Source organism: Antedon mediterranea, chromosome 11, assembly GCF_964355755.1.
Source record: "Antedon mediterranea chromosome 11, ecAntMedi1.1, whole genome shotgun sequence".
In the NCBI taxonomy this organism is placed as follows: domain Eukaryota; kingdom Metazoa; phylum Echinodermata; class Crinoidea; order Comatulida; family Antedonidae; genus Antedon; species Antedon mediterranea.
The window spans coordinates 5,040,287-5,052,429 of record NC_092680.1 but is presented as its reverse complement, the minus strand read 5'-3'; the positions used below and the strand labels follow the sequence as shown (position 1 = coordinate 5,052,429).

At 34.9% G+C, this 12,143-nt stretch overlaps 1 protein-coding gene across 2 annotated transcripts in view; it reads left to right on the top strand.

Annotated features, from left to right (window-relative positions):
• Positions 1-12,143, top strand: part of LOC140062463 (serine/threonine-protein kinase ATR-like) — a 23,150-nt gene extending 11,007 nt beyond the window's left edge. The window contains exons 17-41 of one of the 2 annotated variants that reach the window (XM_072108693.1): positions 214-394; positions 743-918; positions 1,662-1,767; positions 1,960-2,110; positions 2,211-2,367; positions 2,656-2,771; positions 3,126-3,326; positions 3,590-3,658; positions 3,769-3,868; positions 4,348-4,467; positions 5,015-5,193; positions 5,769-5,940; positions 6,451-6,561; positions 6,894-6,962; positions 7,080-7,166; positions 7,698-7,946; positions 8,169-8,258; positions 8,375-8,482; positions 8,592-8,680; positions 8,828-8,896; positions 9,342-9,437; positions 9,958-10,111; positions 10,459-10,610; positions 10,799-10,901; positions 11,806-12,143. In XM_072108693.1, coding sequence (XP_071964794.1) covers positions 214-394; positions 743-918; positions 1,662-1,767; positions 1,960-2,110; positions 2,211-2,367; positions 2,656-2,771; positions 3,126-3,326; positions 3,590-3,658; positions 3,769-3,868; positions 4,348-4,467; positions 5,015-5,193; positions 5,769-5,940; positions 6,451-6,561; positions 6,894-6,962; positions 7,080-7,166; positions 7,698-7,946; positions 8,169-8,258; positions 8,375-8,482; positions 8,592-8,680; positions 8,828-8,896; positions 9,342-9,437; positions 9,958-10,111; positions 10,459-10,610; positions 10,799-10,901; positions 11,806-11,979 — 3,279 coding nt within the window. In that variant the 3' untranslated portion in view covers positions 11,980-12,143. Of the gene's footprint in view, positions 1-213; positions 395-742; positions 919-1,661; positions 1,768-1,959; positions 2,111-2,210; positions 2,368-2,655; positions 2,772-3,125; positions 3,327-3,589; positions 3,659-3,768; positions 3,869-4,347; positions 4,468-5,014; positions 5,194-5,768; positions 5,941-6,450; positions 6,562-6,893; positions 6,963-7,079; positions 7,167-7,697; positions 7,947-8,168; positions 8,259-8,374; positions 8,483-8,591; positions 8,681-8,827; positions 8,897-9,341; positions 9,438-9,957; positions 10,112-10,458; positions 10,611-10,798; positions 10,902-11,805 lie in introns of those variants that run through there. The other variant, XM_072108694.1, reaches the window with a different exon arrangement.

The following is a 12,143-nucleotide window of genomic DNA, read 5'->3' as shown; positions in this document are numbered from 1 at the left end:
TAGTCAATGAGGTTATATGATTTTTTCAAATTTATTAACTTATTCCATGCAATTAACATTTTATGATATACAAAATTAGTTTCTCAATATGCAATACTTTAAGTTTAATTATTTAGTTACCACAACCAAAAGGCTGTTATAAACTACCTATATCTACTTTATAATTAAAACCATTACCAATTATGATATTAAATCTATCCAATTTGTATACAGATTTGTGGAGAGATCTTGGCAGTGTTAGCTCATGCAGAGAAGATAGATGATCAACATGTTGATGATGTCTGCCAGATGTGCTCACAGACTGTCTTCTCAGTTCTTGACCATTTGACCCAATGGCAGGGTCATCGCATTCACATGTTGACAAGTACTAGAAATCCTAGGATGGTGCATAGTGGTAGGTAACACTGTCAATTGCAGCTGCCTTTAAGTTCAAGGGTTATGGTATCAATTCTTAAAAAGCACTAGAAATTCTAGGGTGATGTATAGCAGTAAGCAGAACTGTCAATTGATTGTAGTTCCCTATAAATTCCAGGGTTATGGGTTCAATTCTTTAAAAAAGCACTAGAAATTCTAGGGTGATGCATAGTGGTAAATAGAATTGTCAATTGATGGCAGCTGCCTATAAATTCTAGATCATTGGTTCAGTTCTAGAAAAAATACTATACTAGAAATGTTAGGACGATTCATAGTGGTAAAATTGAACTGTACATTATTTAATAACTTGTTTATATTTTTTTTTCAGAAGCAGTCCATGAATCTGATCGAGAGTATAGATTCATTAGCCAGTTCTTAGATCAGATCCCTCAGAGTGTTCTAGCCAAAGCATCATTTCACTGCAGAGCTTATACTAGAGCTCTTATGCACCTTGAGAACTCCATACATACGATGGATATTGAGCCTCATCTTGGCTTCTTGCAAGTAAATAAATATTATATACTCATTCATTGCTATTTACGTTGGTCAATCAAGGTAATTTAACAACAGGATGCTGAGCTCCGGAGATCAAAGGGTTTATCTGTGGCTGCAACATGATCAATTCCATGCCACTTTACAGACACTGCATGACGTACGTAGTACAGTACTGTTGGTACTTGTCGCAGCCAGACATAAGATCAAAGGGTTTATCTGTGGCTGCAACACAATCAGTTCCATGCCACTTTACAGACACTGCATGACGTACGTAGTACAGTACTGTTGGTACTTGTCGCTGCCAGACATAAAATCAAAAGACAATTACGCACTCCTATCTTGGTATGGCAAGCTCAGTGTCCTGTTGTAAGATTGCCATGGGTCAATTAACCAGTAATAATTAATACTGATGAGTGAATGGCCGAGCGGTTAAGACAGTGGATTTTGCAATTACGTAGTCATAACATCACCAAGGGTTCGAGGCTCACTCGCTCCATGGTTCTGGTGGTAGAACAAGTCTTCTCTGATAAGGACTATAAACCGTAGGTCCAGTGTACACATCTAGCTCACTTTAAAGAACCTAGTACATCTTTCGAGACAAGTAGGGGTTACCCCAATATACTAGTACATCACAGCCACTAATCATAATTCTGGTTTAATTCAATCTGCACAGTATAGGAAGATGATGAGATATGCCATTGAGATGTTCAGTTATAGTAAATTTATTCTTTAATAACTATTTTGTGTTTTAGAAAATTTATATAACAATGGATGAGCCAGATGGGGTGGCTGGAGTGTCTGCAGTTCGCAAAGGAGAACCTAGCCTACATGAGCAAATATTTGATCATGAAAGTATTGGTAAATAAGGATTTTTCGATGGTTTGTAGTTTGGTTTTAAGCTCTGTTTACACTATCAAATTAGTTTGATGAAAAAAGTGTGATGTGCCCAAATGTGGTAGTGATATGCCCAAATACGGTAGTGATATGACATTTTTTTGTCACATAATATCTGGATTTTAACTGAATAATATTGTATAATTTATGTGATAGGTCAACTTGTTGATGCAAATGCCTGCTATGGACGAGCTTCGCAACTTGAACCTGATAATGTCTCGTACCACAAAGGCTCAATTCGTACTTGGATGGAAGTTGGTCATCTAGATGCCGCCCTCTATCATGTCAACGGTATATTAGTAGAGAGGTTGGTAATATTTGCAGGTTAAAAGTGATCTCCAAAAATTCATTTTTATATTGTATATTCATTATATTCACACTTGCCAATTTATAATTTGTTTTTTTAGACCGGAATGGAAATCTCAACTGTCATCATATCGCATTGACGCTTGTTGGAAGCTTGCCAAGTGGGACACGCTAGAAAGTCACCTACAGAATGAAAGTGCCAACTCTACAGATTGGAAAGTTGGATTGGGCAGAGTTCTTTTAGCAGCTAAGAAACGGGTATATATACCATTTTACAGACAAAAAGTTTTATCAGTAATTTTGTAAAGTTATGATTGTGATTTCATTAATCTTCATTTTTCATGTTTTTGGGGGACAATACGTCTTTAATGTTGTAATGTCATGAGTGCTTGCTTGGGTTTTCAATGAAGATTTGTTTTAGTTTGGACTTTAATGTACAACATTTTAGCAGATGTTATATTGTGATATTTACAGGTGTGGTTTTATTAGGTACATGATATTCTAAAATACATGCAATTGTTCACTTCATTTTCTTTTCTGTATCAGGATCAAGAAGGATTTTTCAAACAGTTACAGATAGTTCGTAGTGAGCAGATGGGACCATTATCTGCAGCTAGTATGGAGATTGGATCTTATACTAGGGGTTATGAATATATAGTGAGGTAATTTTTCAACATGTTGTTTATTTTATTCTTAACCAGTTCGATTTTCCAATAAAATCTTTCTTTTCTGTTCAAATTTATGAAAATTGAAATATATATTTATACTGGGTAACCTCTTCAGTCAAAGACTGGTCTCCCAGAGGGCCCAGTTGGTGATCAGTGGCTGTGATGTACTAATACACCGGGGTAACCCCCTACTCGTCTCGAAAGATGTACTAGGTTCTTTAAAGTGCACACTATTGAGATAGTAAATGGATTTTCATAGCTGTAAATGTGTCAAGTTTTCCATACAGGCTGGCCAATTGCTCACTGATTAATTTACCAGTTTCTCAGTTGTTATATAATTATTTTAAGGTTACACATGCTGTCTGAAGTTGAGCAATGTGCCAGAGCATTGATGGGATTCCAGTTGACCAATTCTTTGAACACAACGTTGAAGTACAAGAATGAGTTGCTAAGTGATTGGGAAAATCGTCTGAAGATGACGCAGCCATCGTTTAAAACGCAGGAACCAATTTTGTGCCTTCGTCGTGTGCTTCATAACTTGACGTATGAGTAAGTGTTACATAGAGGGACAGTAAAGAATATCATGTGTGTGATTACCTCTTATTTATAGCTGGAGTGCATATTTAACTTATGTTAAGCTCTGTTTACACTATCAAACTATATGACAAAAAAATGTGATGTGCCCATATATGGACATGATGATTTCATATCATATTTGGGCATTTACTATATTTGGGCACATCACACTTTTTTTTCAAACTAGTTTGATAGTGTAAACAGAGCTTTATTTATATCAAAATGTTTCTTTCTAGTGGGCAGGATCCTAGCAAGAATAAAGTTGTTGGTCACTGCTGGTTACAAAGTGCAAAGGTTGCCAGAAAGTAAGTCAACATTTTGAAATTGTCCCTCTGTTAAAAACAATAATTATAATTAAAAGTAAAAGCTTGTGTGTGAGGTTATTTGAATTTCTGGTTTTATATTTGTCTTTTAGAGCAGGAAATTTACAGACTGCATTCAACTCTCTACGCAATATAAATCTGTTCTCAATACCAGAGCTGTGTATTGAAAAGGCCAAATGCCTGTGGAGTAAGGTGAGAGGTTCTTGAGTAATCTGTTATAAAAGATAATAATCTTGACATTTATTCATTCAATTAAATATAGAGTATGTATTTTATTAGTTTGGTTATCGTCTTTGATAATTGTAATACTGTAGTTGTATTTCTTTCATATGGCCTCGTGGAAGAACACATTTTGTGAATAAGCCTCCTTTTTAAAATAAAGATTTTATTTTTAATATGTAATAATAAATTGAGCTGTAGCTTGGTGGGTAACATGCTTGCCTTCCAATCCCAAGGTCCAGGGTTCAATCCGGAGCTAGCACACTTCAACTCCACTCCCTAAGCCTCAAATGAGACTCAGTTTATAAGCACGATGAATTATAAGTTTATCCATCCTGTAGTTGACTGTTTCTCGCTGTTGGGTATGTAGATTTTCCCAAATCAAAGAAAAGAATTAAGGAGAATGAACATTCTTTAATAATGCTTTGTTTATATATAATTTTTTTCTATAGGGGAATTTCCACGAAGCACAGATTTGTCTGCAAGATGGTGTATCAGAGCATTTCTCCAATAGTAGATATGATAGTCTACCCCGGGAAGAAGCAGCATCAAAAAGATTAGCACATGCAAAGGTACAGTGAATGAATGTATATATGATGATGTCAGATTATGTATATATATATTTCTACATATATTTGGTAATGGTTTATGTGATCTCCTGATGTTTTGGCACTATATGATCTGACAAGTTCCATAGTTCTTTGTGGTTGTAGCTATTGTATGTGAACATACTTCTATTGTTGTTCAGGCCACTCAAGTCGCCAAGTGGTTAAGGCAGGGCACTGCCGCAAACCATAGCTATACAATCAGCACAGGTTCAAGTCAAGACCATTTTTCTGGTGGTAGAACAAGTCTTTTGGATAAGACTTAAAACCAGGGGTCCAGTGTACACGTCTGGCCCGTGTGCACTTTATAGAACCCAGTACACCTTTCTAAAGAGTTGGTTGATACCCCGGTGTACTGGTCCATTCAGCCCTTGTCGTTATAGACAGAAGAACGGGTGCATTTTGGTGGCAGCACTCAACAAGAAGGGACCCTTAGGGGAGTAGAAACTTGTGGTATGTGTCGTCCACACCTGTGCGCGATTCAGCGAATTTATTCCACCATTTACATTTACAGGCATTGCTAATGGTTGGGCGTCTGATGGAAGACACTGCCAACTTTGAGAGTAACTCTGTTATGAAGCAGTATAAAGATGTAGTGGAAGTGAACCCAGAATGGGAAGACAGTCACTTCTATCTTGCTAAGTACTATGACAGACTCATGCAGAATGTGGCTGGCAGACCAGAAAGGGCTGGGTAAATAATGTTATGTTATAATATCGTTTGTTGGTTAATATGCTTGCATTTCAATCCTATTGGTCTAGGCTTCAAATCTGATCTAGTGCTAGGTTTGTAGCTCATGAATAAAACAACCTCACTCCCAAAGCCTCAAAAGAGACATTGTTTATGCATCCTGTCATTTGGATGAGAATTTGAAAAAAAAAATATTAAGGAGACACCTTCTGGACCCAGCAAAGTAGTGTGTTAAAACATAATATATTGCCCTTTTTTTGGAAATGTCCCCTAAAGCATGGTTTCCACTAGCGAATGCAACGTAACGTAGCAACGTATTGATGCAAAGTACTGTATTGCAAAATCACACGGGAACCAATGATGCAATAGAGCTGCAAACATCGTAGGTTTTGATTTCACGCAGGCGGGGGCAAATACAATTATTAGAAAGGCATTTTCTTTCTTGCGTTACATTGCATTGCTAGTGGAAACCAAGCTTGACATAGTTGTCCCTGAATTAGAATGTCTCAAAGAACAGGGTCTGCTGTTTCCTCTTTTTCATTTCTAAATGTTTCTACATGTGTCTTTTGTCCTTCCAGTGAATTTGTGTTGCAAGTTGTAATGAACTTTGGCCAATCTTTACGCTATGATAACCAGTATATCTACCAGTCAATGCCTCGTCTGCTAACCCTCTGGTTGAACTATGGTGCATCAACGGCAGAACAAGAAAGAAATAAGTCACTGAAAGTTATCTTAAGCAAACTTAATCAGGTAGATTTTATGTATTTTATTTGAAAAAAATTTGACTTAATTGTCTTGTTTGTAGGGAATGTTATTACCTCCATATTAAAGGCCCATTTACACTAGGATGATAATGATCGACTATAAATAGATAACTGCAATTTTCCTACATAAAACAAAAGAAATCTAAATAGTTTTACTTCTACAACTATAGGATAACTATCTACAGTATGCTGCCTTTGATAAAAGTATTATTTTCACACGTCCAATCAAATGATGTCATGATTAGGAAAAGCAATAATATCTTGACGATACAATGATTTTATTGTTCTTATTGATTATGACGTCATTTTATTGGATTTTTAAAAATATTTGTTATAAAAGACAGCATTAATGGTTATCCTATAGTTTTAGAAGGAAAACTATTTAGATTTCTGTTTTATGTAGGAAAAATGCACAGTTATCGATTTATCGTTATCATACTAGTGTAAATGGTCTTAAGTAGTAATTAACAACCAAAATTGTATTATGTTTTTGCAGATAATATCAGATTTGACTGGATTGTTGAAACCATATCAGTTCCTGACTGCATTCTCTCAGCTTATCTCTCGTATTTGTCATTCTCACCCAGATGTGTTTCAGCGTCTTAAGGTAACAATCATATTTTGGATGACGTGTGTGAGATAATAATGCATGGTTGAGAGTTATGAGGACAGGCTGTTGTTTTTTTTTTGTACATAAGTTGGGGACCCCTTATATGAAAGATAGCCGAACTTCTTCCTAAATATAACTAAACCTAACCCTCTAAATAATCTCTCACTCTCACTATAGATTAAAAAGAAGTTGCTCATGGGATTTGAACCCCATACATGTAAAGTCCATTTTAGTCTAATCCACTTGACTACAGAGATGGCTCGAATTGTATTTAGCTCAATTTGTTTAAATACGTATTATGCCAGTTTAAAATATTGTTTAATTTTCAGGAAATAATTGCAAAAGTTTTAGTTGCATATCCACAACAAGCAGTTTGGATGTCAATGGCTGTGTCAAAGGTCAGTTTATTGATATCAACTCCGCTACATTATATAACCACAAGATTACATTTTCACACTGCATATAAGTGTTTTCCTTTTATATTTTACATTTCTGTCACTTTTCTATGTTTTCAGTCAACTCATCCAGTGAGACAACAAAGATGTCAGGAGATCTTTGAGCGGGCTAGGAATCTTAATAAGAACCTGAAGAAATTCATCACAGTGAGTATAAAGCTCTGTCTATACTATTCAAACTATTTTGTGAGTGATATGAAATAATCGTGTCCATATATATATATATATATATATTCATGTGTTCTCCTTATTTGTAGTAGATGAGCAGTGGGTTAGTGGTTAACATGCTTGCCTACCAAGGTCCAGAGTTCAATCCTGATCCTGATTCTCCACTCCACTAAGCCTCAAATAAAACTTTATTTATATAAGTAATTGTGAAACTGGGAAGTTGGCTTGCTGTTGGATGAAGTAAAGAATGTAAATGGGGGAATAACCTCTGACTTGCAGCCTTCTGGGCTGAATTGCGAACAGGTGTGGACAACACATACCAAAAGTTTTTACTCGTCTTCATGTCAACTGCTGCCACCAAACGACGTCCACAACAACTTAAAATATAATGAAGAAGTAGTTCTTGTTTCTGGATACTTTTGACTTGATTAGGTTAGAAGACCATTATTTATGCCCATTCTTTTGGTAACTTTGATATGACATTCATTTCTTGTTCTCTTGTCTTTTAAGGATGCTACAAAGTTGTCTGATCGTTTGCTCGAACTTTGTAACAAACAACCTCAAGATCGTTGTATGACGATGAGTATCAACACAGAATTTCGCTCGCTCAAGCGTCTTGTAGATGACCCCAATTTTAGCAACATCATCATTCCATTACAGGCTGCAATGAACGTCACGCTTCCTAGTAGTCAGGGGGCGTATGAACATCATGACCCCTTCCCAGGGTCACAGATCTTTATCAGTGGCTTCGATGATGTGGTAATATTTTTTTTTATTGTATAAAGAAGATTATAATTGATGTATTCATTTTGTCTTATTTTCTTTTAAAGCCACTAGACCTACGTTTTTTCAACCTAATTTAAAGTTACACACTAAATTTTATGTAAAAATAAATAATATGGACCTATGGCGATAATTTTCTTCGAATTATTTTTACAAAACATCAATAATTGTATAATGTATATCATTATTTTGAATAAGGTCGAAGTGTTGCCATCATTAATGAAACCAAAGAAAATAGCAATCAAAGGGAGTAATGGCAGATTGTACCTGATGATGTGCAAACCAAAGGTAAGTGGTTCTTCAGCTTGGTTCACCTTACAAGCTTGAGATTCTTGGTTCAATTCCTAAGCCAAAGAGACCAATAAATACCTTATGCACTCTCACTTTGAAATCTGTTTTTGCAGGATGATCTTCGTAAAGATTGTCGGTTGATGGAGTTCAATGCAATTGTAAATAAGTGCCTACACAAGGATGCAGACTCCCGTCAAAGACAACTGCATATCAGGACATATGTAAGTTAAAAACAACTTTCTAATATGCAAACATAGTTTTTTTTTAAATAACTGTGAATGTTTAAAAGACGGCTGCATTTAACAATGTATTTGTTGTCATATTCTACAGGCTGTTGTGCCACTGAATGAGGAATGTGGTCTTATTGAATGGATTTCAAACACAACAGGATTTAGACATGTGCTTAATAAAATATACAGGTAAAACATTTCATTGGAGTCAGATAAACACAGGTATACTAATACTACTTTTACCACTGTAAATAAACAATGTTCCAAAAATTAAATTGTCAAAAGTCACCATGTTTGATAATTATGAGTAAATAAGTTGTGATTTTGATTCATTAGGGAGAAAAATATCTTAACAAGTGGGAAAGAGTTACGCTCAATGATGGTGGCACAGAATTCACATTTAGAGTAAGTCGTATTCCTAAAATGTTTCATTACGTAAAACAAGAAATTATAATATTATAAACACAAACATTTTACATACCATCAATTTTTTGAACGTCACCAAGGATTCTTCTTCAGCACTAAATTAGGCTGCCAGAAATTTACTTTGTAATTTTTTTTTTTTTAATAAAAGAAATTGGGTTTTTTTTTTAAATTAAAAATGATAGTTTTTTTTCCCTATGTAATAATAGTAGTGGAGTTTTAGCTTGGTGGTTAACATGCTTGCCTTCTAATCCCAAAGTCCAGGGTTCAATCCTAATTTAGTGCCAGGATTGTAACTCACAAAACTCCACTTCCTAAGCCTCAAATGAGACTTTGTTTTATAGGCATGATAAATTATAAAAATAGTTTATCCATCCTGTAATTGGTGAGTTACTTGCGGTTGTATGATATTTGTATTCTTTTACAGTGTGAAGTTAAATGTATATCGTCAGAAACTGTTGCCTCGTCATCCTCCTGTCTTCAGAGATTGGTTTTTGAGGACTTTTCCAGATCCCACATCATGGTAAAAAAGTGTGATGTGCCAAAATACAATAGTGATATACCAAATATGGTAGTGATATACCCAAATATGGTGATGATATGACATCTCCACCCAGGTGTATAAATGGGAACCTGGTTAGATCAAGACACAACTTTGTGCTGATTACTAGCTGCAATATGCGAGTATGTTTCCATATGTGTATGATCCAAAAAAATGTTTGGGGTAATAATGTTCAGCTCTTAGAGGTTTCACAACATTAGGCGCTATATAAATCCAGGATATTATTATCACCACCATGTCCATATATGGGCACATCACATTTTTTGTCACATAAAGTGTAGACAGAGCTTTAGCTGGACGATATCACAGTATACAAAATAATTATTTCATTAGATTTCTGCATTTAACCAATTACTCTTTAATTCTAAAGAGAATATACCAATCTGATTTTAGAAAAACACAGTACATTTCGAAGAATAGATTGAAAATTTATTTTAGTTAATTTCAAATGACAAGTCTAAACCTAAATGCATATTCTTAGGTATGTGGCAAGACTGGCCTACTCCAGAACCTGTGCAACCATGTCAATGGTAGGCTATATCCTAGGCCTAGGAGATCGTCACGGTGAGAATATTCTGCTTGATTCCACAACAGGTGACTGTGTGCATGTTGACTTTAACTGCTTATTCAACAAGGTAACTAAAGGCTTAGCAAATTGAAATATGTTATGTGTGTTATTTTAAAACAGCCAAGCATGCAAAGCAATGTAAACAAATTCATATTTTGGTTTGAATAAAATATTAAAAGTATATATATGCATTTCTTATCATTTGTTGGCAGGGTTTTTTAACTTTATACAGGTATTTCATGGTTTTATTGCAAGATGTAATTTATAAGAGATGTTTGTTTGTTTTTATTTCAAATCCATACATCATGCACATTTTTTAAAAAGAGGTTGACAAATATAAAATATCAGGAAAAAACAAAGGAGATGAAAATTTGTTATGATAGAAATATATTTACAAGTTGTATTATGTTTCAGGGTGAGACATTTGATTACCCCGAGTTGGTACCCTTTCGTTTGACTCACAACATGGTGAATGCCATGGGTCCAATGGGGTATGAAGGCGTGTTTCGCAAGGCATGTGAAGCTACGATGCAAGTGATGCGCGACCAACGAGATCCACTTATGAGGTATGAAGATTTTTGGCTATTTTCAAAATAAAGCTAATCATCTCCCGGTGTGCTAATCTTGTAGCTGCTACACTGCTGGCTGCCGTGGGTCTGTGGAGGGCCTAATCCAAATTTCCCCAATTTATAGTTAAGATTGAGAACAAAATATAAATATAAATAAACCCAATGTATATTATTTCTTTTCTCAGTGTTTTGAAAGCTTTTATTTATGATCCGTTGGTTGAGTGGAGTAAACCAACTCGTGGACGAGTTCCAGCTCACAATGAGACGGGAGAAGTTAACAATGAAAAGGTAAAGTAATTTGTAAAAATATGAAACGTTCTGATGTTTTACGTGGAATTATTCATTTAGTAATTGCACGTAAGCTACAACTACAGGTTGAACTTCTTTACAAATGTTTAAATGGTAAATTTACCTTTTTTGCAAGTACGGTATATGTTGTGAAGTTTTTTTTTTGACATTGGCCTTATTGATGGCTGTACGTTTGACATGATTAGTGGATGTAGATTAAAATAATTCAATTAGCCTTATAGCATAATCCCAGCTTCCTTGATATGCCTCTATAAAAACTTTCACATTTAGATTTAATCTGATGACTTGCAAATTATGTCATTTCATTTTGACAGTTACTACTCTCAGTATAACCTGCTCATTATTTATTCATAATTCAATACAGGGTTATAATACAATAATAATAATATATTATATTAATATATTATAATATGTATAACTTAGTATAATAATATAATAGTATAATCCTAATGCCATTTCATAACAATTTTCAAAATTCCTCTTGCTGATCATTAGGGATGTTGTGTGTCATGACCCATATGCATAATGTGTTAGTGGTTGATGTCTGGAACTACTAGGAGAATCCACCAAATGTGTTGAGGCATCTAGTGATCAAAATGACATCCCAGTGTCCTCATATATGCACAGTGATTTAACTCTTTAGCTCTGTCTACACTATCAAACTTTATGTGACAATAAATGTGATGTGCCCATATATGGACATGATGTCATATCACTACCATATTTGGGTATATCACTACCATATTTTGGCACACTTTTTGGTCAAACTAGGTTGATAGTGTAGACAGACTTTAGTATTGAATCCGAGACTTCTCCAGAGACTGATTCTATCGTTTATTGCAGTCAACCAAAATAAATTTATTCTGATATTTTATTTTTCTAGGCAGTAACTCACGTCACTGATATTGAGCTAAGGTTACAGGGAATACTAAAAAACAAGAAAAAGAAACATGGCTTACCACTGTCCATTCAAGGCCATGTTCATCATTTAATTCAAGAGGCAACTGATGAAAAAAATCTGTGCCAAATGTACATTGGATGGGCACCTTTTTTTTAAGAAATCAGAATATATCAATCAGTAGTACCAACAGCCTACTACCCTAAAAGCAGCACAACTTTAACAACTAACTACTTCTGTTGTACTAAGACTCTGAGTAGGAAAAGAACAAGAAGAGGAGGTATGGCCTACTTCAAATAAAAAGAATCTTTTATATTACTGTA